Consider the following 26,505-nt stretch of genomic DNA (forward strand, 5'->3'; position numbering starts at 1 on the left):
ATTGTGTGTGATTTAAGATTCTCGGCTGGATTAGTCAAGTTGTAGTTGAGATCAAATGGCTTAGATGAAACTTTTTCTAGATTGGTTAAATTACTTCAGTTCAGTTTGAGATCAAGTAACCTAGTTTTAACCCTTGAGTGGACCAATGGGACAATGCTGCGGCCCCATCTAATTATTGCATTTTGCGTCGATGCAATTACTTGAAGATTTACGTAATACTCTGTCGTTTCATTATGCTTCTAATGCTGGAAAATTTATTTTTTTTTCTCTACTATTTATCACAGATTAAATACGAATCTCAGTTATTAACTTTCCTATGGTTTTACGATCATTTCACACTTTCAACTCGTTTGTATTCCCCTAAAATGGAAAGATATCTCAAGTTTAAGCAAAATGTGAAGTTCTCATTGATGTGCATTATTTTTCGATTAAATTTTATGTTGAATATCTATTCGAAATGTTGCAAATCCTTCCTGTTTGCTAAACTAATGTATAAATAATTAAACCTACAAACCTGTATCTATTATACGTAAAATTTTAATTATGATACTAAATAATGTTACATAATAAACATGTGATGGAAAAGAGTATTCTGTTGTAAAACAGGTAAAAACGAAAAGGACCTTCTGTATTAAAGTAAAAAAGGGACCGTGTATCTATTAAAACAGATAATACTTTAATATCGCGAGGAAGATTAAAAAATACGTGTTTAGCTTCAAAAACAAATAAAAGAATAATTTTCACATTTTCCACGCATTTCTCTTCTTCTCTTTCTATCATAAAAAAAAAAAACAAATGTAACAAGCAAATGTAAAAACTAAAATTAACAGAAGGTTCAACCAAAGTTACCAGAAGAATTAACTAATGCCCGAATAAAAATATCAGCGCAAAAATATTTTACACGCCAAGTATGTGTCCAAATACTAATAAAAATCACTCGCACCCCCAAGATTTCATTACCTTGACCGAGAATATTACCTTCGTCTAATAACGCGACATTTTTTGCCAATTTAAACCTTCCCCTGAAACGAACAAATCCATCAGCCGACTCATTTATCGTCATTACTCTCCCCTTAAAAAAAAAAAAAAAAAAAGAAAAAAACGAATCTCCCTTCAGAACAAACAGAACTCGCGTCGACCATTCTTTTTCCTACACGATAACGGTCATTATTTTTCTGTACAATTCTTCTCACTGATGCTTGCATTCCTCTTTAAACTTCACGTGCACACGAAGGTCGCGTTAATTGCATCCATCGATTGAAAATCGTACATTCTTTAAACAATTGTCCCTCAACGATCGACTGACTTTTGATTCTAGAAGTTGAAAAAAATAATTGTTACTCGAGATCATCAAGTCGACGTTTATAGCGTAAAAGTTTCCATCAGAGATGTTAAAGTAAAAGAAACAAAAAATCTTTATACATAAAAATCTTTATCTATACAACTTGAACTTTAACTTTAATTTCAAAAATTCACCGAGGGGTAGGCGGGTGCCACGTTGGGAACCACGGTTCCAGTGTTAAGAAGGAGAAAAACGAAAAAGATTCCAAATTAGGTTGATCGAAATCAGAAGGAGAAAGGGAAAGAGAAACAGTAGAGATCGAACTAACCGACAACCATCAGGGTAAAGTCAAATCCCTTTTTAACGGCCTTTCTGTAAACTTGATTGGGCAGATTCGCGAATCCCACGTAACCGTCGAGCTCCTTGGGCTTGGTCGGTGGTGTTGGTCGTGGATGATGAAGAACAGCAGTCTCCTTGTTCTCGGTGGCTCTGTTTGATTCTCGTTTATTGCTGTCCTCCGATGCATCGTTTTGATTTAGAATCACCGTGGACGGAGGTAATCGTGGCTTGGAACTAGGCGCCGACGATGTGACACTTGTGTACACGGTCGAGGAGGCTGGCGGTGGTACTGTGTTAGGCGAGGCGAGCGTTGTGATTGTTGTGGTCGTCGTCGACGACGTGCTCGTTGACGATGTGCTCATCGACGACGGGGCCTGCGACGGTGGTTGCGGGGGCGGCACCGACGGCACAGATGGTGACGATATTATTCCGGCGTTGTCGCCTTTGAAGAATAGCTCACGCTTCGCCTGTATCTACAAATAGAGGATATATTATCATTTCTCGTACAATTATAATATAATATGTTCAAATCATAATGTATACAATTATAGTATGATGTATATAAATGTGTTAAAATATATTATAATAATGCATTCGTATGTTATAATAAATTGTGTAGCAATTTATATTTTTATTCCAGCTGGCCCTTGTTTAATAAACTAGATTATTAAAAATACACTTTTTAATGTGTTTAAAAGACTATTAGACTATTAGATCAATTACAATATATGTTATAATATATTCATATATTATGATAAATTATGTACCAATTTGTATTTTTATTCCTTGTTTATTAAAAATGCACCATTTAATATTATAAATATTAAACTAATAGGTCAATTATAATATATATGAATGTATTAAAAAATATATTAAATATATAATGTATTAAAAAATATATTAAATATATAATGTATTAAAAAATATATTAAATATATAATGTATTAAAAAATATATTAACATATTCGCATATTATAATAAATTATATATCAATTTGTATTTTATTCCAGTTGGTCCTTGCTTATTAAATAAAAATGCACCTTTTAATATTATAAAAGACTGTTAGACTAATAGATCAATTATAATATATACGAATGTATTAAAAAATATATTAACATATTCGCATATTATAATAAATTATATATCAATTTGTATTTTATTCCAGTTGGTCCTTGTTTATTAAATAAAAATACACCTTTTAATATTATAAAAGACCATTAGACTAATAGATCAATTATAATATATATGAATGTATTAAAATATATATATTATAACATATTCGCATATTATAATAAATTATATATCAATTTGTATTTTTATTCCAGTCAGTCCGTATTTAACAAAGTTTATCAAATAAAAATACACCTTTTGTTATATAAGCGACTGCTAGACGTCTGCCAAAAAGGGGTTCAAATGATTATAAAAAATACATTATACTTTTACAAAATATATATCCAAGTAGATGACTTTTGTAAAAGTGATTTTAGGTTTTTCACAAATTATCGACACGATGGAAACCTCCAGCCCGATATTGCATCAATAATTTCACACTAGAATATCCTGCAGCTGGTGAATGAGAAAATGCTCTGCGAGTGAATGAACTTTAAGTAAAGCCACTGCTCGCTCTTCTATTATGTTACTACAGTGTCCAGCGAGAAGTACCTATTCACGTCAATAACACGTCGTTGATGCCAATCTGTTCCAAATACACAAATGCCAAGATCGGTCATCATCTTTTCCGCTATTCTCATTCTATTAGCTTTTTTCTTCTTCTTCTTCTTTCTTTTTTTTTTTTTTTTTTAATCAATTTGGAACACAGTTTGATCCAATTTGAATCTCTGCATTGTTCGTACAATACAATACGAAGATATGCGGGGATATCAATTGTTAATAGAGTGCTATAGCTTCAAGCTATGTCATTGATCCAACTGCGCGAATTAGAGGCAACCTGTCCTCTTTTCTATCGTCTTTAATTACGTTTGAATGTTGAAGAAATGGTGCAGAGTTTGGGAAGTATGTGAAATATGTAAAATTACACATTTTTTTAACCCTTCGAGAGCTTGAAATTCGAAATTTATTATTATCACTAAATGTCGGAAAAATTTGCTTATTATCATTAAAAATGTTGAAAGATACGCCAGAGAATGCACAACATACAACAAAATATTATTCATATTATTTTCATGATCAAAATTCAAGGTTCACCGTGTATCAAATTTGACACATTCGAAACGTCGAATTTAGCAATTATTCGCGTCCAAGTTTGCCGATCTCGAGCTATCTTCATCCAGTGTCTTTTGTATCCGCTTTTGTGTCAGGAAGTTTCGATCGTTCGGAAGGATCAACAAACACGCGTAAAAAACACAAACAGGGGGTGAATAATAACGCGGCGCGTTGTAACGGGGTTTGCTTGTTCGCGATCGATACGACGCTTTACATACAACGGCTGGCAACGGAGCTATGGTCAACCTCGAGTGGCGCAGTGTCTTATGAACTTCCGGCCGGAAGTGGCTACTGTCCGGAGCACCAAACAGAGAGACTGCAGGCCACGGGTTGACAATCTAGAATACACAACTCTTGGGCAAAATACGGCGTTAGCAACAGTTGGACGAAGACAACGAGATTCCGTTGTAAACTAAAATTCTCGCGAGAATAGTATAGTTTGACACACATAAACACGACTATAGCATCAGAATTCGCCTAGGCGAAATATTTAAGTCGACTTAATAATTATTATAAATAATGATAAATAAATCTTTAAAGGAAAACAAATATTCTTAAAATGGTAAAATAAATTTTTGAAACAATGTTCTTCAACGAACGGTATATAGCTCATTAGGTCGATTAAAGGAATTTGAAGCTACGCAAATAATTGGGAAAATGATAAATTGAAGAACTGATTATTTGAGAGAATAATATTTACTCGATAATTGAAAATTTGCCTTTAAAGTAACATTCAAGAGAAATACCAAAATATTCAAATGAAAAAAATTATAACCAATGAAAATCAAAATGATTTATTAGTGTTATCACGGAATGTGCAGAAATTTGTTTTGACTTTTAACAGGACTCGTTGCTCAAATATTGTAGCATAGTAACTATGCCACAGTCGTAGAATAGGAATTAGCGAATATAAACATTTGTTTCTATCAAAATCAAACAACAACATACCGACGAGTTCAAAAGAAAAAGAAAGCGACGAATTATTGTATGTACGGTTCGGTCACTCGTTATGGTCCGCGGACCACAGTTGCCAGCGCAAGGGGGGTTAAGGGAAAGATTTGCGCGTTTCAGTTTTCGCGAGGAGGACTGAAAAGAGCAACGGAGTTCCTGCTTCAAGCGCGAAAACCTTTTTGCGATCCCGCGGCTGCAGCGTCAAAGACAGCTCCGGCTCCGCCCCGCACAGACACACGACTTCGCGATGAAGAAAAAAAAAAAAAAACAAAAGTCAAAAGAAAAATGCGTGGTGCGCCTTGCCACAGTTTTTAATATCAAGAGACCAGATAGAAACGAAGCACGGCGTGAATCATAAATATAACACCGCGTGTCCCGTTACAATTCGATCCCTAACCGCGACACACCGCGAGTGGAATATAAATTAAATAGCTGGTCCGTGTCCATTAGGGAACGTGGTGAAGAATGTGCGTAAGGTCAAGACGGAAGCGAGACCGAGATTCTCAACTCGTCGGGCTCGTGTTTCCCCGATATCAATTCCGTTGATAATACGACGCGTGCGTGTATGCATTCGTTTCTTTATTTGCCCGCTCGTGCCATGTAACGCAGTAGTCCAAACGTAACTGATCAACAATCGGGACCGAAATTCTGTTTAGTGAAGCGAGGTGGTGATTTCAGGAAAGAAAGAGTGGGGATGAGCGTTAACTATTTTACCAATATTGGTATCATATACATGTATTCGCTTGTTTTATGTGCGCCAGTGTTATGTTTCACGCAGTCGCACAGTAAAGTAGCGTAGAGTCCCAATTCAAAGAATTGGTCAGTTACGAGATCCAAAGTGTGGCCTGTTACGCGAGGACTACTGTAATATCTCGAAGAGTACCTCGATTTTTGCCGAGAGAGTCTCGAAAGAATCGCTAGATTAGAAAAAAAAAAAAAAGAGAAAGAAAACTTCACAAAAAACACGGCGCGCAGAGTCAACGAACGAGCGACAGCACTTCAGAGGTGTTTTACACGTATGTATACATAAGCAACGAAAGTGCGCGCGACGTGGTCGCACGGTAAACTTACACGTCCAAAAGTGGACTGTGTACAGCGCGGTTGAAAAGGCTACGAAACTTCCTTTTTTCCCCCCCTCTCTTTTTTTTGTCGAAGCAGAAAAAACGACGATAAACGAACGAACGAACGAGAGAAAGATCGTTACAGGTTAGCGGCGAGTTTCTCGATTCGACAAACCGAGAGCTTTTGCGCGCAGAATCCGCCGCCGTCGGATTCTGTTTGCCAGGGTAGAGGAGAGGGGAATGTCGTTTACGAAAAACAAAAACCCGAAGGGAAACTAAAACGCTTGTATCAAAGACGCTTGTATGTACTAACGCACTTCGTGGAAGTTAAAAACATAGTATTACGGCGGTGTATACTACATAGTGTACAAACATAGTACACGCAGCGTGGTCAAACTAGTTTTGGAAAACGTCGTTCGGGGGCGAACGCGTGACACACCGTCGGAGGACCTGGGTGGCCTCGACGATATCATTTCCAGGAAAAATCCGCTGGCACGTTGATTACGAAGACGCCCTTTATTTACGGGCACAATGTAACAAAGAGGTTGGACACGCGTCCACCGGCGGCTGGGAAACCAAAGAGAGAGGAGGAGAGGAGAGACTCGGTGGAACCGAGTGGAGCATCGTGGAGCAGAGAAACCGGTCCAGTGCACATAAGACAGTGCACAACAGCGAGACACAACCTCATTCCGAAGTCTCTCGAGAGACCTGAAGGAGGTGGTGAACGCACCCGTGACAATTTACCCGTGCGACTGACTTCCTCCTCCTCTCTGAAACCTTGAGACTTTTCAGCTGGAAACACACAGAACAATGGAAAATCAAAGAAGCTTCTCGGTGAATCTAAGAATATTCCGCCAACCGTCTCTTCTTCTCGAGGCCTCGAGTTCTTTCTCCGTCTCTCCCCACTTCGTCGAGAATGAGACACGGAAGCGCCCTTCCCGCGAGAACAATACAAATGACACGGCTGTGTTACGCAATGTTGTTGCTGCGATTAACGGTGTTAATAAACACGTATGAAAACAGGATTTAGTAACCTTAAAATGCAAATGAAGTAGAATGAATGCGAATTATTGTATACGGTTTGGTCACTCGTTATGGTCCGTGAACCAAGTTACCAACCAGCACATGAGGTATCATTTCATATAAAAATCGAATCAATTTATTTTCAATTGTACGATTTATCTTTGTTACTTCGTGAAGTGAATTATTTACTATTTTTTGCAGGATCTTTGTTGTTTGATCTTCATAGAAATAACTGGTTTTCTCAAGGTGTAATGTCCAATGTTTATATTTACTAATTCCTATTCGGGATTACGGCATAGTTACTAATCTACAAACAGACAAGGTTGTAAAAATAAGAAGCCAGTTCACTTCTAGAAAATATTAATACTTGAACCCGTGAGAATTTTGCAGGCTAATTTATAAATGAATAAACAATCAGTAATTTCCATTTCGCGGAATAAAGATTTTCACTTCTAGGAAATATTAATATTTAAATGTAAATTCGCGGGCTAATTTTTAAATGAATAAATAACCAATAATTTCTATTTCACGGAATAAAAATATTACGAGAAAGAGAGATCTCTCAAAGAGAGACGAAACGATTTTCATTTTTCATGGAGATCCACCATTCCACAATGGTGACTTGTCCTATGGAGACTTGCCAAGAGATTATTGACCTATACTCCACTGCCGTTTCCATTGTCAATTTTAAAAATATCGCGCGAAATTTTTCAGCTGCGAATTCAACATTTTTCAAACTTCAATTTAAACTTTATGCACTTGAAATGAACGTGCACGAATTACAAATATACAGACACGTCCTCTACTGTTTACGTTTGTGTTTAGCCAATTCTCCGTAGTGTCCCGTGCTCCATGGAGCGGAAATATGATTTCGCAGCTCGTTAAATTTTCACGACGTATCGAACATAAGTTTACGCTCTCTATATCCATAATTCTTGTCCTTTTTTTTTTTACAATTCGTTCTTCCAAGTCTCGAACTATCATATCCGTTAGTTGGTTCGTCGATTTGCAATGATGTCATACACAATTCAATGCAGAAAAGTTGTAGAAACATTCGAATTGAAAAATCTTGAAATATTACACAAAGTGTAGTTTGTAATATGACTTTTATAAAATACATCGATTTCCTGTTAAAACTGAAGCATGGAATTAAATATAAAAAAATGAGAGCCTCTGAAGAGACGATAGGTTTTCACAGAAAAAATCGACCATGATTTTTCTGAAAATATGCTTTAAATTCGACAGCGATAGAAAGGAAAGTGGTTTATAATGAACGACCGACTATCGCCCCGGATGAGATCATCTCGAGGCGACTTGTCTTTTGCACTTAAATTTCTAACTCGTGCACCGTCAGCTGAAAGCAGCTTTCGCCTCGAGGGGGGATTGCATTTTATCAGATTTTCCCTTCCTTTTTGCCAGCAAGCTCCGGATTTATCTCCCCCCCTCTTCGCGGAGTGTGTATCGCAACAACACACGTTTCTTTCGTGCAACTTTTAAATGCGGCTTTCCATCAGCTTCTTCCCAGCATCCGTGATGGGCTTCCAGAACTCCATACACGGCGTTCTAGAATTATTTTCCATGTCCGATGCGAAAGAAAAAAAAAATCCCCGATTAACAACGACTGCTGCGTTTAACATTTCAAAACATTCGAAAACGAAATTTCGAACGTCTGTACTCTATGGTGATATTTTCAGCGGTCGTTTTATAACTGAATATTCGTAATACAAGTTTAATACACGTGTAATAGTGTACAAAAATGTTTGGAAATTTGTATAAACCTTTTGTGAATATGTTATTTGTTATACCATGTTCAAACGTTTTCTCTGCCAGGAAATGAAAAATGGAAGAATGAAAAGTGAGAGGAAAACTTCTTCGTCAGAGGTCTAAAATGAGAGCCAATGAAACTTCCTTTCGATGGATATACTTGTTTTTAAGAATAAGACGAGATGCGTACGGAATAATTGCACGAATCTAAAACCAGAAAAAAATAAAACATATTACAACGTAACTGTATTAAAAATTACACAACTTTTGTGTTAAACAATTTCTCATTAGGTATACAAGTTACTCTGTACGTCGATGTTCCTCCTCTGCAATATCGCTCAAACGATTAAACATCGCTGCTCAAACGAGCCACGCATCGTTTCGTGAGAGTAGCTCTCGCTAGAATCCATTAGGAACACGGTGAACTGATATAGATACACAATGGAAGACTTCAAAGACTGTAGTACGAAGAGAGGAGTGCAGATGGCTTCCGTGATCGTAGAACACCTGTCGTGTTCTTACACAACGGCGGAGATCACCGCGAGCCGGTATAAATGAACCAGGGACCGACGATTTCCCTCGTTGGCAGATGTTAACCGCGTTAAGACAGATGTTAACCAAGTTACCTCGAACGAAATGGCCCGATCGATCCGACTCGATATTTTCGTCATTTGCTAGGCAACCGTCAGCGCAGATAGGACTGATTTAGCCGGTTCAATTTTGAATATTCATTGATCGCGGTTGGTGTGACGGTGTGCACTGGAGACAATTGCATTTCCAAGTAGTAGCAACAACAGTCTAAATTATATACTATATTGGACGTTTTTGGAACACTAGGAATTTATCTTGATGAGGCAATAAGAGAACTTTACCCAATGTAAGACATTTGGAGAGAAGAGACCTAACCTAGACTTAAATATACGCATAATCTAATCTTAACGTAACTTGAATCTAAACCTAACCCAACTTATCATTTTGGATGGCACAGAGAACAGATGCCTGAATACACTACTTTTTGAGGCACTCTTGAGAAGATCTTTTTTCCCCTGAGTGACTCTGGAAACCCAACCCTAATCTAAATATAACTTAAACCTAACCTATCATTTTGGATGGCACAGAGTACAGAAGCCTACGTACATTCCTCCTTTTTGAGACACTCTTGAGAAGATTTTTTCCCTGAGTAACTCCGGACCACAAACCTAACCTAACCTAACCTAACTTAACCTTAAATATAACTTAAATATAACTAAAATCTAATCTATTTTTTTTTTTTTCGTAGAGGAGATCTTCAAACGACACTTGATTCCATTTAAGGGGAGGGGACCAGGTAGTGTCGGATTTCTAATGACTGAAACTTCCACGGTGACCATGCACATTGGGAAGCTCCTCAGAACCTAAAATCTTAAACCTAACCTCCTAAAAATTATCCAACTCATGACATATCCGAGTTACCCAGGTACGAAATAATTGATTATTACTATTACTATTAGATTCATTGAATAAACACTATATATTATAATTTTATCCAAGGTTTCGAGTAATATATGTTTTTGTGACAAATGATAAAACAAATTGTAATTTAGGTTCAGTAGAATGGTGGAGAACCTGAGGAAAAGAGAAAGATTAGCAAAACTTGCTAAAAAAATATATGTACTGGTAACATCTGCAGCTCTGAAGGAGTATTTTTCACAACTTCAAAAAAGCGGACGAATTTTAGAAAATATGGGACCTCCTTAATATTTCTCGACAAAAATTGAAGAATAATTATTAATTTAAGTACCTAATCTAAGGATAATTATTAATTTAAATGTCAATCTAATTTGGAACAATTACTTTATTGTTTTATCATTTATTGCTGAAACATAAATTACATTGTAGACATCCGAGTAGAAATAATATGTAGTCTCAATTACTTGATGGTAATTTTTGTTTACTTGGGCATCTCACAGAGTGTATTTCTAGTAGAGTAACATCTCTAGTAGAAAAATAATGGAGTTACACGCAACAATGACACTTTTTCAAACTTCTAACAATTGAACGGTTCTTACGGCACAAATTCAATACCTATTAACAAGAACTGTGAGATTTGTAATACATTCTTATCGCGCAAAGTCAATAGAGATATCCCTGTGACTCACCGTGTACACCAAATCACAACGCAATATTTTTCATTAAATTCTCGCGGATCGTATTGACAATATCGAATGATCGGAAAATGCAGAAAATATAAGAAACAATAATAAAAAAAAAAATCGTAGCGTCAGACCTGCACGCGAAACTATTTTAAAAGTATTTCGTTGATTTCCCAGGGGAGCACATCCGGTACGTCGCTTTCTTTCTTTCTTTTTTTGCCAGATGTGAAAGGGGAGAAAAAAAAAAAAAAAATAAGAAATGTAGAAGTTCTATACGTTGACGACAAGTATACACGAACCATGCATTAAATTACCCGTTTAAAGAACGAGATAGCTAATCGTTAACGCAACGAGATCACCATCTATCGGCAAACACCGCGCGGCAATTTGTTTGATAAGACGCACGAAGAAGAAACGCTTCCTGAGCGAAACATAGTTGCCAGAGAGGTGTGGAGACCGCTCAAGGCAAACAGAAACCGCGATAACAGGTTGAAGAAAATCACGGGCCCGATGACTGGTGAGCAACGAGGCAAACACGTTAGGGAGAAAAGTGAAACAATGTGGGTGTTTTGTCTACAAACACGTCTGGGCTTCGTCGGCTGGCGTAACAGCGTCTGAAACTTTCAGATTATTACCTCGCCTCGTGCGTACTCCTCCCCCGCTGGGAGTGAAATATTTTTAGAATCTTCTTTTCACAAGTACACAGCCAGAGCACAAGTGTGAAAGTGTCACAGAGCACTTGAACGTATTGTACTAGATTAGTTCGGAATTAATTTTTGAATTTTTCTCGCGAAAGTGTTCATACTGTTTTGCGAGAGGAATGTTCGCAATTTAATTTCAAGAGCTGGAATTCACGCTTTTGCTTTGAACAAAAAGCAAACAACAACATGTGCAAAAATATCTAATTCAGATTCTTGTGTTTAAGAATACTATTCGTCACTTTATTCACTGATTTTATACTTTTTTTTCTGTCTTATTTTCTGTGCTTCTTTAACTTCTTCTCAAGAATTTCAATGAAAAACCACGAAATTCGAAACTTTTTTGAGTTTCGAGGGACTGCAAGACGTTTCGAGTATTTATTGTTATATAAATATTTATATTTATATGAAATTTATGTATACTACGATATATAAATGTCATACTACAATTTTGTGAATTATTGTAAGATAGGCCAAAAATCACTTCACAGTAATTTTTTTTAACATTTGAAAGGATTTCTTGAAACATGATGAAAAAAAATCATGTTTGAACTTGAATTTAATTTAAAATTAATAAAATCACCTTTTTCCTATATATTGATGTTACATTAAAAAAAAAAAAAAAAAAATAAATGGGAAGAAAGTGGGCTTTTGGCCCACTCTGTACATACTAATAAGAATTATTAGTATATGGTTAAAAAACACAGATCAAGATAAGTAAACTAATTTAAAATTTCTTTCAGCCAAAAGAGAACTGAAGACGACAAAAATGATTAAACACACAGAAGACACTGAAATATCTAATCAACTTTCTAGATCGAACGCAATAAATTCACTTTGATCAAATCGATCAGTAAGAGATAATCATATCGGCGCCGTGTTTACTCAGTGCGGAACATTCGACAAACAAGCACACTTTAAATTAAATGGATTGAGTAATAGAATCATTGCGCACCGCTTAATAGGTTGAACATCTTCGTTGTTCCGTGAGATATGGGATGGAATTCGGAATTTCACACGATGTTATCTTCGATTGAACTTGGAAAACTGTTCCATAGAAGAATTATTGCCATTACTTTGTTCTTTAACAACTCTGTACTAAACTGAATACACGATTCTTACGTATTTCATAATTAGACTGCGGATGTTTGTGCAAATTTATATATATATACAGGATAACCCAAATTTTAGTATCCAAAATTTATCAGTGTGTTTTACAGATAAAAATAAGGCTAATAAGTAGATATTTCGTCAAGAAGTTAACAGCAAGAATATGAAACGTAAACGTGTCACCTTCGACACATTGGCTCAAGTAAAACTCGAATAAAAATAAATTTCATCTTGTAAATACATATGTATTTTTCGTGTATTTTATTTTCGATATTACACACGTATATCTGCATTTTCACCTTTGTCCATTTTTGCATCTTCGAACCCACAATTGCGCAAAAAAATCCGCAATCTAATAACGTTGCAAGTGGATGTTAACTACTTGCGCTGGCAACTGATTGCGGACCATAACGAGTGACCAAACCGTATACAAAAATTCGTCGCTTTCTTTTTAAACTCGTCGGTATGATATCACTGAGGATAGAAATTATCGAAGAGTAATAAATTTATTTCTTTTTTTTTTTTTGCCTTGGGTTATACTTAAATATACTTAAAACTGAGAAAATATTGCAATTTTGGGACAAAAAATTTCTCTGGTTCTAAAGTCGACGTGCATTCGAGCGCAAGAGGTTAATAAAACAACATTTAGCTGCCAAAGATCGTCGCGCTCGACAGAAGAATTAATTAGCCAGGAATTTGCGAAATTATCGTTCCACGACGCTGTTTTTATCCACATGAAAAGTAAACGCGGAGTATTCGCGATTCGCGTGATGCACGAGGGCGTCGAGAAATTTGCCCTGCCCGATTAACCCTCTCAGTCCCTCGTGTACGTATATGTATATATTCGTTCAAGTTGAGTCGTTTTTTTTTTTTTTTTTTTTATCAACGAGATACAGCTCGTCGAAGTATATACGTACTTGAACGTTGATGCTCGTAAATCGCGGTAACCGCGCAGCAATTACTATCGCCCCGTTTCGCATGGCCTAGATTTATGATGTCGCGGCTAAAACAGAGACAGAATTAACGTCCCCGTCGTGTGTTCGATTCACGTTGGATTGGATTCTTCGCGAAACAACGAATTCCAAACCGCCTCGTGCGTCCCCCATTGAAATCTCGTCTCCTTGCGCGAAACCAGCTGTAACCAGCATTTTCTCTGGTTCTGAAGTCGACGTTAATTCGGCTTTTCCTCTTAACCACTTGCGTTGGCAACTGATTGCGGACCGTAACGAGTGACTCAACCGTATACAATAATTCGTCGCTTTCTTTTCGACTGGATAGAAATTACCGAGAAGTAATAAACTTATTATTTGTTTTGTACGGGTTATACTTAAAATATACTTAAAACTGAGAAAATATTGCAATTTTGGAACAAAAAATTCTCGACGTCATATATAATATAAATATATATATATATTCAACGATTTATTACAATTATTTAAAAGCTTGTCGGATCCAGTTCCGCGGATGGAATGTAAATTACGACCTCAATAACGGAGGCTCGAAAACCGACAGGGATTTAAAATAAACCCGGAGCGAAGCCGATGGTCGTGCACTTGTACTTTTATTCGATAAAGAAACGCGCGGCCTCGCGACTTGTTACCAGAAACCGGCCGACTCGCCGTTAAAATAGATCAAAGCTCTTCCTCGCGAAACGCACCGCTATCGTACCATAAAACGCGCGCGTTAACGTTACCACGACGTTTTAAGCACTTGTATATTTCTCCGTTTAACCACACCGCGGCAGACAATAACCGAGAGCAATTGATTCGCTCATGCGATTCGTGGCGTTCCTGCGAAGAGATCTTGGAGCATCTACTTGCAGATAACGAAGCCTCTTGCGCTGGAATGACGTGTCGAGAATTTTTTGTCCCAAAATCGCAGTATATTTCTCAATTCTAAGTATATTTAAGTATAACCCAGGCAAATAATAAAACAAATAATAAATTTATTACTTTTCAATAATTTTTATCCGACGAGTTCAAAAAGAAAGTGATATTGGTTTGGTCACTCGTTATGGTCCGCAATCAGTTGTTTAAAGAAGTCTTTTAACCTCTTGCGCTGGAATGACGTGCCACGCATGTCGAGAATTTTTTGTCCCAAAATTGCAATATTTTCTCAGTCTTAAATATATTTAAGTATAACCCAGGCAAAACAAATAATAAATTTATTATTTATCAATAATTTCTATCCAGTGATATCATACCGACGAGTTCAAAAAGAAAGCGACAAATTATTGTATACGGTTCGGTCGCTCGTTATGGTCCGCAATCAGTTGCCAGCGCAAGTAGTTAAAATCTGATAATATAAAAGATAATACAAAATATAAATATAAATATAAATATAAATATAAAAGGTAAAATGTAAAAAATATAAATCTGGCAAAATAAAAAGTTTAAGCCAGCTTCTCAAGTTTCAGTTTCATCTCCAATGCATGCAACGAAACGATCCCCCTCTTCGTGTTTTTTCCCCTACTGCCATCTGAGAGAAATGGCACCTCTTTATAAATAAGTATGAATTAATCGCGAGCGCAAAACACGGAAGGAGCGAGTGACAAACGCACGCTCCCGGTATCTAATCAGTCCTCCGCATAATAATTTGCGTTCTGACGCTCGCATTCGCGTTTACCGATGACGGCTAAGCGATTACAGCGGCCTGGATTTTTTTCACCAACCGACAACCAACATCATGCCTATTTATCGAACTCTCGTTTTCGCGTCGAGCCTCTCAATGGCTCGGACAGCATTTTCCTTCGACGAATGCGGCGCAGCCACTTGGCACGTTGCGCTCAGAATACAATGCAACCACCGGCATAATGGGAAACTTGTTCTTCTCTTCAGAGAAAACAATGACGCCCTTGCCTCGTCCTTCGCTTAACTCTCGCGACACTTTGTAGGAACGTAGATGGACGCGACGTAACTTCCAATTTTCATTTCTGTTTCTCTTATGTTTACTGCAAAAATATCCTTTCACTTCTTATTTTGTTATGAAACTTGCTGCAAAATAATATGAACAAACGAGAAATTCGTAGCAATTAGTGCTACGAATTTGCAACTTAGCGTGGATCAATGAGGCATTAGGTGAAAATACTTATTTGTGGTATAAAATTTGATGTATGCCTGTCCAAAAGTTTCTTCCCTATTATTTTATTTTATTTTTTTTTTTTTTTAGTAAAACATCAAAATATAAGAAGAAACTAATTTTATTAATTTTAAATTTATTCTGGAAGCGATTTTTGGCCCACCTTGTACAATAATAATACAGGAAACATAAAAATTCGAAAGTTGGTGATTCCAGTGCTTGATTTGCACATTTAATGGTGAAATGTTATTAGAAAAACTGCAAAATAACCTTCTGCATATACTGGAATGTTATCACGTCATCAAAAAAAGAGAAAGCTTGTCTGCAAACCATTGGAAATATTTTGCATTCTCTTCAAATACACGATAAAACTATAAGGAAGAGACAGACATCCACATAGAATAACTCTCGTTAATTTAATTCAATTAGATTTTGATCATTCTTGCATGTAAAAATATTTTTAATGATTCAAGAATAAGCGTTCGTTTCTGGTCCGCAAATCATTAGAAATATTTCACATTCTCTTCATGAACTCAAGATAAAGCCGCAAGAAAAGAATTCTTTTAATTATAAATTTAATTGAAATAGATTTTGATAATTCATGACTGATTCTTCTCTGCAGTTCTGCCACGTATTTTGAATGGAATGTAAAACATTTCTAAATGGTTTAAAGATAAGCATTCTTTCCTGACATTGACGCAATATCACTCGATAACATTCCACTACTTACAAAAAGATACTTTGTAGCTTTTCTACTAATAACATTCTGCCCATAAATACATAAATATGTAGATCAACCACTGGAATTACAGGTGTGTCAATATATACTTTCTTTTTTACTATTGCACAACTGGAAATTGCACTGTGCATATATTACTTTCGTACGTAAACTATTTATGAAAACGTAACAGATTTTGTTAATGTGTCAATATTTGTTTTCACAAAGGCATTGCAAAACAGCTAGATGCGCCAATATTGTATGTTTACACTTCCGCTCAAAAGCTTAGGACAGTCTTAATTTTAATATTCAGTATTTATTCTGCATTATCCGTATATGCATATTTTATAATATAGAGTGGGCCAAAAAATCACTTTCTACTAAAATAAATCCGTAATTTCTTTTTACATATTCTTTTTTTAATTTTTTTTTACAGATTTTTAAAACATAATGAAAAGATCGTGTTTAAACTTAAATTTAATTTAAAATTAATAAAATTAATTTTTTCTTGTATTTTGATATTTCATTAAAAAAAAATAGATGGGAAGAAATTTTTGGCTCATCTTATACAACACAATATATTAACATATCAACAGAGTCTTTATTGTATGAAATATGTTTTGTATTTATTGTATTTAATTATTGCTGTGAGAACCTACCCTAAATGATCAGAACTTTACCGAGGCCAAGTCATTTGTTAAAATACGAAAGGGAAATACCTGACGTTATAGACAAAGTGTTAAAAGAAATTTCTGAAAAAAAAAAAAATTTATCTTCTGACGTGTAGTTTTATTTTTCGACCATGTTTAACCGATTGGCCGGGAACTGTGATGGATGGATAGCAGTCGCTTCGTTCCGAGCCGCGTATTAAAATTCGTATTTCGCTCTTAATAGCGTTCAAATCGCGACGTGGCTAGCGAATCGATACGCCTCGCGATTCCTACGGGGAGAAAGAGGTGGATTTGAAACACCCCAGTCCTTTGTGCCACGCGATTTCCATATGAGCAACCACGTCCGTGCCCTATAACTCGATAACGAACAACCTCCCCCTTCCCGAGTGTCCTCCAATTTTTCACGTCTCTCTGATCAGCAACCGTGCTAGTAGCTGGAATTCTTAAAATGAAACGAACCTCGAACAACAATTTTCCGAGGGTTTCCACCCGGTGGCGGCAATAAATTTTCGTACATACGAGATTAAATTTGAAGAGATGAAAAATAAAATAATTAGAGATAAAAAGTTTCACGCGAACGTTGGAAAAATAAATTGGAGAAAAAGAAGGGGACAAAAATAGGGGATTGACCTAAAACTGACCCTGGCGCCAGTAACTATCGATTTTTCTAACAATCCCCTCGAGCTTCCTCGGCACACTCCCCCCCCCCCCTCTGCCCCCCAGTGTTCAACTCTATTCGAACCACGCCATCCGAAACACAAGTCTATTTATACCTGGTAATTATATACGAGTGCTGTCTTTCACCTTGTGCACGGCTACATTCCCATAGTCCGGATTTTGTTCGATCACCGTTCGTTTTTACGAAAGACTGGGTAGAGAATATTAGACTGGGAAGAAGTTCGGTGATATTAATTGCAAGAGAGATATTAACAGATTTCGAGATACTGAGGACTTTTATCAAAAAGTTGTTTCGTTAGAAATTCCACGATTGTGACTATTTTTTTTTTTTTTTTTTTACATCTTAACTTAGAAAAGTAATAGTGTATCTGGAAAAGTGTTCGTTTTTTAAAAATTTTTTGCACGTTCAAATGTGAAAATTAATTTTAACTATTATTCTCGTTACAAGGTATATACTTGATCTATTCGACAGATAATCCATTTTACCTGCATCAAAGTGTGTAAAAGGAAGTTCTGAAAAAATTCCGTTTAAAATGGATTTGCAAGTGAGAAATAATCTTGCAGTTAATAGGAATTTTAAATTTTGTTTTAACATATGTACAGTTTCTTCTTTGTCACTATTTTCTCACCTACGTTTCTTATAAAAATCGTGGAATACAGATAAAATAAAGCTAAACACGCAGAACATTTTGCCACGTAATTATGAATAAACAGGGGAGTTTAGACATCAGACGTCAAAATTAATAAATTATATTTTTATATTATAATTTTTATAATTAATAAATTTATTATTATTTTTATAATTATAAATATAATATATTATATAATATTATTATAATTTAATAATTTATTATTAAATTTATTATTTTTATAATTAATAAATATATTATATAATATATTATTATAATTTAATAATATAATTTTTATAATTAATAAATATATTATATAATATATTATAATTTAATAATATAATTTTTATAATTAATAAATATATTATATAATATATTATTATAATTTAATAATATAATTTTTATAATTAATAAATATATTATATAATATATTATAATTTAATAATATAATTTTTATAATTAATAAATATATTATATAATATATTATTATAATTTAATAATATAATTTTTATAATTAATAAATATATTATAATTTTTATAATTAATAAATTATATTATAATTTTTATAATTATATAATTTCCCAGCTCTCTCTCTCTCTCTCTCTCCCCTGAATTGTTAATTCTCGTAAAATGTGATTGATCGAGCATCTCCACGAAAGATTAACGAAACTAACAAACTTCTGTTTCAATTTGCTTTGGCAGACGCTTAGTACGTATGTTGCAACCCAATTTCCGTGGAATTCTTTGGATAAACGGCGCGCATCTTCCAGAGGGCGCAACGGTGGTGCTCGCGTGTCCTCGACCCCGCACGAATTTCCTTAATTAACGTTCTTTCGCAAAGGCAGCCCAGCTAACGCTCTAGACTGAAATTCTAGAACGCCGCGCGTCTCGCACGTGCCAGCACAACGTCTCGGCTAATTTCGTTCAATTAACGTTGGAACCGAGCAGCCCGGCAACGGCTGACGTTCGAAACGAGCCACGGGGCGATATTAGACACCGTGTGCCCCTCTCTGGGATCAAACCGGATTAATCCGTTTTACAGTTTTCAATATCCGAGCGAACTATTCTATCTCGCCGTGTTTCGTCGGACAACCGGTAAAATGTACGTACACTGCGAGCTCCTCGCGAGCCTCGCACAGCGAGGTACGATGATTACACGGGAAATAAAATCCCGTTTTGCAACGATAAGAGTTCGAAGAATTGGAGGATGAGCTTTCTCACTGCTCGATTACAGCGAGGAGCATGTACCAGTGAAAACGAAAATTTGTGGAGTTTTAAACTAGTGGAATTTTATAAAAAAAGAAAAAAAAAAGAAAATCATATAAAGATCCACTTGGTCTCATTTCAACCCTCTGCACTCACTCTCTTCTGAGAAGACATCTGAGGATACCTAAATCTAAGCTAATATTTTCTCAATATATAAGTATATTGAGATATAACCCAGGCAAAAATAATAAATTTATTACTTTATTTAGTAATTTCTATCCAGTGATATACCGATGAATTCAAAAAGAGGACGAATTACTGTATACGGTTTGGTCACTCGTTATGGTCCGTGAACCAGTTACTAGCGCAAAAGGATTAAAGACATTAATAATCCAAAATAGAAATCTGTTACGTCCACTAAGGATTACACGGTGATACGTTTTATCTCTAAAAGTGTATTGCACGTGTGTTCGAATTTATAATGTCAAATACGAACGTTGAAAATCTTAAATTTGTATTGCACTTTGGAATTTAAACTAACCAACGATCCAGAGAGCCTCTGAAAGAAGATACCAACAACGCGCTGGGAAGAAACTGAGGAGAAGCCTGAAAAAAAAACGGGAGAGGCTTTCGCTGTAATTGCGGAAGTTCGTTGCAGAGGCGTTCGCCGCCGATCTTCTCCCTTTTCTCTCTCTCTTTCTCTCTTCTTCTATTCTCCGCGGATATCTTTCCGCGTGTCCGACTCTGTTCGCTCTGTTTTGTTTCATTGAAAAGTCCACCGCTATTCACGTAAAACCATATATGAGCACGCGGCGAACGCGCCATAAGCAGTTAGGCACACACGTATCCCCCCACCCCCCACGCGGAGGGTTGGAAATACCACACGGATACGAGGAACGTGCACGTTGTTTGGGGGGAAAAAAAGAGAGGAAAAAAAAAAAAAAAAAACACAGGGAGAAAAAGTGGGACGCGGCCTGCTTTCCTGAAAGGGTGCTCTGTGTGTCGGGTGGGCGGGTTTCCCCTTCGTGTTCCAACCAGAGTCAAACCAGGGTCATTCCAGCTACGAGTTTACACGCTAGCCGAGTCTTCGTTCTTTTCACCGAACCTGGCGTTGTACCGAAACTGGTTTTCCACCAGATCTTTACCTTCGAATAGGATATGCGTGACTGAGGATCTCTTTCGCTACAACTCGACTAATATCGCGAGTGAAACTTTAACTCGCTAATTATCGATTATTTAATAAATCCTGACGAGTTCTGGAAAGTTTTTGAAATGTAAATCGCACGAATTGGGATTCTCAGTATTAAGAAGTCGGACGACTTTGGAGCAAAATGCAAGAGGAATTTTCTAGTGACTCTATACGAGTCAAAATACACTTTTAAAATACAAAATAAATAAAATACGCTTCTGATAAGTTTTATATGTATGTTAGTGTCTACGTACATATGAGAAAAAGAGACTCGAAAATTCTTCCGACACTTATTAACTGCACTTATCCAAGATGGGACAATGATCTCATTTAAAGTCGACCACGGAAGTCATAAATATTCATTTTATCGAATACGACTGGACTCGTCTGTCCTTCTTGGAAGCCTCTATCTTTTCCCGTCTCGTCATTGATTTCGCATCGGTACAATTCAAGAGAAGCAATGATCGCCGACATCGATCAGTTTCTTAGTCACACTTTTAGTAAGGAATTCGATGTTTGGTAATTTCGAAATATCCAAAAAAAAAAAAAAAAAAAAAAAGAGGAAAAAAACCACTTTACTTAAAAGGAAAAAAAACGCAGGGATTCTCAAATATCTTAAAACACATCTCGAGAAATTAAAAGATGAAGCATTTCTATTGTATTTCGTGCGTTTCAGGGATTCTCAAATATCTCAAAACATGTCTCGAGAAATTAAAAGTATTTCTATTATACTTCTATTGTATTTCGTACGTTTCAGGGATTCTCAAATATCTCAAAACACGTCTCGAGAAATTGAAAAATGAAGTATTTCCATTGTACTTCTATTGTATTTCAGTTTGTCGCGAATACTTTGTTTAAATGTCCTCGTTGAAAGTTGAAAACTACGTGCACACGCACCTTCGTCGGTTTAAAGTCCACTTTGAAGCATGTGTATATCTCTTTCTCGTTTCGTGAGTCACGAATTACAGTGTACTTTTCTATTGTCTATGACGCATCGTCGAGGGTTGAACCCTCGGGGTAAAATCACCCCGTAACACGGACTGGACCCCTTTTCCCCCAATATAAACGCGAAGGGTGACCCATGTGCACGGTGTCGCAGTGGTTCTCAACGTCGTACCCACTCCTAATATCTTCTCGAAATTTTCTCATTTTTTTTCTTTTTTTTTTTTTTTTGACGACATTTTAACATGAAATAAACAATATTTCTTCTGTATCAAAACTCTTCAACTTCTGTTTCTCGTTCTCACAAACAATCTTCAACTTTTAGAAGAAAAATCTTGCGCTACGTTAAGCGAAACATAGTGCACATTAAGTGTATCGAAGAGCTACGACTACTCCAGTTTCCAAGGCTGAGATATTACAGTCTTGGTACTTGAATTACACTCCTCCGAAGCTTATTTATTCGGCAGAACGTGTTTCAATGTTTGTTCAAGTTTCTAAGTTGCGCGAAATCTAGCCTAATTAAAGAGGAATGTAGAAACGAGGCAGAGAGAGAGAGAATGTGGTTTAAGTTTGAAGAATCAAAAGCACCGAGTAGTAGTACTTGACACCGCGGGAGAATTAAAAGGCGAGTCCTTGCAAACGCGAAAGCCCATGAAAATGGAGATAAGAACGCTGCCATATGTTTCTCCCTCGACTATGCTTCTCTTCATCGCTCTTGCCACACGCATATCCCTTGCTAGCAAATTCTTTCTCTCTTCTTTTCTCTACCCTACGCCCCCCCCCCCCCTCTCTCTCGTGTATGCAAGCCTGCATAGGGTGAACCTGCCACGTGTTCGTCACAGAGATTCTCATCAATTTTCAACTTATCCATGAGATGCAATTAGTTCACCTATATATAACGTAGGTATTCCCATAGAAAATTGAAAGATTCCATTCACGAATCTTAACCTCTTGCGCTGGAGTGACGTGCCACGCAGAGAACTTTTTGTCCCAAATTGCAACATTTTCTCAGTTTTAAGTATATTTAAATGTAACCTAGGCAAAACAAATGATAAGTCTTAATAATTTCTGTCCAGTGATAATCATACCGACGAGTTCAAAAGAAAAAGAATGCGAATTATTGTATACGATTCGGTCACTCGTTACGGTCCGCAAACCAGTTGCCAGCGCAAGATGTTAAAATATTTCAACCATTGAATATTTCTGTTAGATATAAAACGATGTACTTTCGGAGGCTCGAATGATTCTTCGTAGAATACATAAATAAAAGTTTGTGCAACCTATTATATTATAAAGACATTTCACTTTAACGTTTCTGATGGAAATTTTATGGTTTAGATGTCGGTAGTTCTAGCGTCAAGATTGCTACAATACGCATAGCATATATTCGATTACATTAAAAATTGTAATTTTGAACTTTCCAAATTCTCTTCTCATTTATGTTGAAATCTAATTTTTTTCTAAGTATTTATCAATTAACGTTCTCTGTTTCAACTGTTTTGACTTATACATCTTAGTCGTAAATTGTCAGCAAAGTTGCGTATCACTTATGCCTGGTCGATGTGATAATAGTTTTTGTGGAACGTGTGCGAGACTAACCTGAATCTACCCGGAGACTCAGTGAGTCATAGAGGCAGTTTTCTCACGGAATCACGAGAACAGAATAAACGGAACGATCACGTGGTTCTTTATGCCGGGGGTCCTCGAGTGTCGAGACGAGTAATCTTCACAGCGTGTCGGGGATATAAAATTTGATTCTTCAAGAGGCCGTCGGGAGATTGAGTTACGGAGTCACGAGGAACGTGACAGAATCTCTCGTCTACCGACCGAAATCTTCAACGACTACCGAAAAATGCACTTTCGTCTTTACCTAGCGATTCAACGTGTTAACAGAATTTAAGAAATTTCTGGAAATTAATTCACTCGACGTGAACAAAAAAAAAAAAAAAAATATCTTCCTACAAAATTCCACAGCTACAAATTTTAATAAAAAGAAACTGAAATTTTCGTTCTGGTTAGATTTCGATATATAAGAGAAAGATTTTTGTACAAAATAGCCGGCTAATCGGTTTATTAATTGATCTTTTTTTTTTCTAATTAAAGCGTGTCCGTTCACTGCCTTTATAGACTTATCGATTTTAGATTTACGGCGAAGCTTCTCAAAGTCTAACTGAGGTTAGGAGTTCTACGACCCGGCCCCCGTTAAACGCGTCAGGTTAAGTTAATCGATACAAAATCTACCTTAAGAACTAATCCCAACAGTGTCTCGTATGTGATGCGCGCCAATTGAATTTCATATTCCATTCATGTCATCATAGTATTATTTCGTAATTAACCTATATTATCGACTCGTCTGTACGCGAATAAAACCCAGTTTTAACATTTTACTACAAATTTAGAAAGATCTCACGAATATATTACGTACAAAATATTTAAAAATTGTAACGAGAGTCCATTATTACGAATACATTAATTCATGATAATACTTGTTACAACGTTTACCGTATTAATTAATTCGGAGTACAAGTACATATTTTCAAATGATCAACGAACGAAAATCTAGAACTTGAGCCTTCGTTGGATAATAAATGTTTTTCGTAATCACTGTATTATTCAAAAGTGTTCAAATACTTTGACAAAATTTCAATCACTATGCTCTGTACGTTGTATAGTCTTAAAACAAAAATATCAGAGTTATCGATAGATGACAGAATTCAGAAGCAAAAATATCGATATATCGCTGGATCTATGATTATTTGCGCTTACCGACGTGGTGTCGCCGTTCGGTTTCTCCCCGTCGAGTATCCTTTGCCTAAGAGCAAGCCTGTCGAGGCTCGCTAGCCTGTAACTACCGCCAACCTCGCGATCTCTGCTCAATCGTTCGGCGGTGCCGCTGCTGCCATTCCAACCGGCGTTAAAACTCGACGTGTATTTCGGCAATGTCGGCGGTGGCACTTGACGCGGTTTGTCACGGTTCAGCATCGAGTTGCTGGTGTGCAAGAACGACGAATTGTTCGTAACGGTTCTCGTCGACGACGACCAGCCGATCGTCGTTTTTATCCCGTTGCTCTGCGTGCCGGCAGAACCGTTCTGATTTTCCGTCGACATCTCGCGCGGTTCCTCTCTACGGCACGATTCTTTCTCTCTTTCTCCCTCTAATTTGGTCCTTTCGTTTTATCGTCAAGAAATTACGATAATTCAAAGTTCCGTCATGTTCCTTGCCCTCGTTCTTTCTGAGAAGAACTGTAAATTAACACACATTCCGCGTTGCATCGGCCGCTAGCGACAAGTCAACACGGCACAAAATGCAGATAGATAGATCTTACGCGTGTATATTGTACACAGAGTGATCTAATTATTCCGTGGAAATGGACAGAAGTATAAATGGAAGAGAAAGAACGGGCGTGTCTGTAACGGGATCTCTCATTGAAATGGATGAAAATGTAGGAACTCTTCGAATTCGATACGATCGAGATGGGTTCTCGAGATCCGAGAAATACTTGAATTGTAAAATGTTAAAACAATGTCTAGTAATCGAGTCACAGACTCGTGGTACAGACTGTAATTGTAATTCTCTATATATAACAAGTTTATTTCAAAATGAAATGAACAGAAAATTGTGTGTTACGCACGTATTTTGTTACGCACGCATGCACGCACGCACGCACACGCGTCCTTTCTTTCAGGTCGCCATTTACCCCGAATTCTCACAAACGTTAAGTTCAAGAACAATTATTTCGTCGTAGAAAACAATGCTGCAAGGAACTTTAAACCCTTCAAGTTCATTTCTAATCGTCGTAAAGAAATGAGAGATCGAACGAATACGAGACGAAATACGATGGCATGAAAACAATGGGTTTAGAGCGTGAACTCGGCTCGGTTGAACGGCGATAAATTGGCCCGCAACGAAAGCTACGACGTGCCCTTGGAAACGCCTTCGTTGCACAGAGTCAACAGAACCGTATTATCGCGGTCATAGACATAGGTTCGCGGACAAACGTAGCAAATAAACGCACAATTTGAGCACAATAATTCACAGACACGCGCGCGCGTTGTGAATTTATCATCGGACAATTAATCCAGTTCGGAGGAATACTCACTACGTATTGTGACTCTGCGTAATACTTATTATCTGTCACAGTGGAAAACTGGGGAAAACTTGCGTACGCAAATTTGCGAGGCGGCACTCGAGTGCCAGAGGGAGGAGCGTGAAACGTGTAGTACTAGGAGCGAAGAGTAAAAAGAGAGAGAGAGAGAGAGAGGGTGGCAAGAAAAAGAGCGAAAGAGGGAGGAGAAAGAGAGAAATCTCTCGTGCATCGGTTAGGACCGCTGCGTGGGCTCATGAACGCCGGTGTTGCTGCTGGTGATTCACGCTGTCGGCAAACCGGCCGAACGTGGTCACGTTCACTCTCACTTTTCTGTGCATTGTTTCATTATCGATTGCCAGTTCCCCGGTATGTTTTGTTGCTTCGCGAAAAAGAGAGAGAGAAACAAAAAAAAAAAAAGAAGAAGAAAAGAGAGAACCGACGATTTCAACGACGTTGTTCTTCGTTTCACCGGATCGGCAAGTAAAAGAAAAACAACGGTAGGAACAGGAGGAGAGGGGGGGGGGGGGTGGTCGAGGGAGAAAAAGTTAAACGACCTCTCTCTGCCAAGCGCGCACACTGACACACTCGCACGCGCGCATATATGTACACAGTCCTGCCAACAAAGGTCGGGAAGAAGCAACAGCACAGAAGACCGACTCATACAACTCGCCAGACTCGGATATACTGCGGTCTCTAACGAACGACCACGCCTGACGCAGCTAA

General features: G+C 37.0%; 1 protein-coding gene and 1 long non-coding RNA gene across 10 annotated transcripts; one reads left to right on the plus strand and one right to left on the minus strand.

Moving 5' to 3' along the window:
• Window positions 1-1,517: 1,517 nt before the first annotated feature.
• Window positions 1,518-26,505, minus strand: LOC122538615 (uncharacterized protein DDB_G0271670-like). Of its 9 annotated transcripts, none has more exons than XM_043672860.1 (4): window positions 25,795-26,505; window positions 25,021-25,102; window positions 24,461-24,927; window positions 1,518-2,094 (listed from the first exon to the last, which is right to left on the minus strand). In XM_043672860.1, exons 3-4 carry the CDS (start codon window positions 24,800-24,802, stop codon window positions 1,606-1,608), a joined length of 831 nt encoding a protein of 276 aa, XP_043528795.1. In that variant the 5' UTR covers window positions 24,803-24,927; window positions 25,021-25,102; window positions 25,795-26,505; the 3' UTR covers window positions 1,518-1,605. The 9 variants fall into 9 exon arrangements, with proteins under 9 accessions (XP_043528795.1, XP_043528792.1, XP_043528798.1 ...); XM_043672857.1 differs by having other exon boundaries at window positions 24,461-24,937; XM_043672863.1 differs by lacking the exon at window positions 25,021-25,102 and having other exon boundaries at window positions 26,337-26,505.
• LOC122538623 lies at window positions 9,137-10,992 on the plus strand. The gene is made up of 3 exons (XR_006308889.1): window positions 9,137-9,520; window positions 9,923-10,099; window positions 10,227-10,992. It is a non-coding gene; the product is annotated as an uncharacterized LOC122538623 (long non-coding RNA).

This window comes from Frieseomelitta varia, unplaced genomic scaffold (assembly GCF_011392965.1).
Source record: "Frieseomelitta varia isolate USP_RPSP 00005682 unplaced genomic scaffold, Fvar_1.2 scaffold_168, whole genome shotgun sequence".
Classification (NCBI taxonomy): Eukaryota; Metazoa; Arthropoda; class Insecta; order Hymenoptera; family Apidae; genus Frieseomelitta; species Frieseomelitta varia.

Excerpts from the sequence above, each read along its gene's own strand:
- LOC122538615 (XM_043672863.1), bottom strand. The coding sequence starts at position 24,802 with ATGTCGACGGAAAATCAGAACGGTTCTGCCGGCACGCAGAGCAACGGG. Across the intron at positions 2,095-24,460 it reads CGAACGGCGACACCACGTCG|ATACAGGCGAAGCGTGAGCT; the intron begins GTAAGCGCAAAT and ends CTCTATTTGTAG.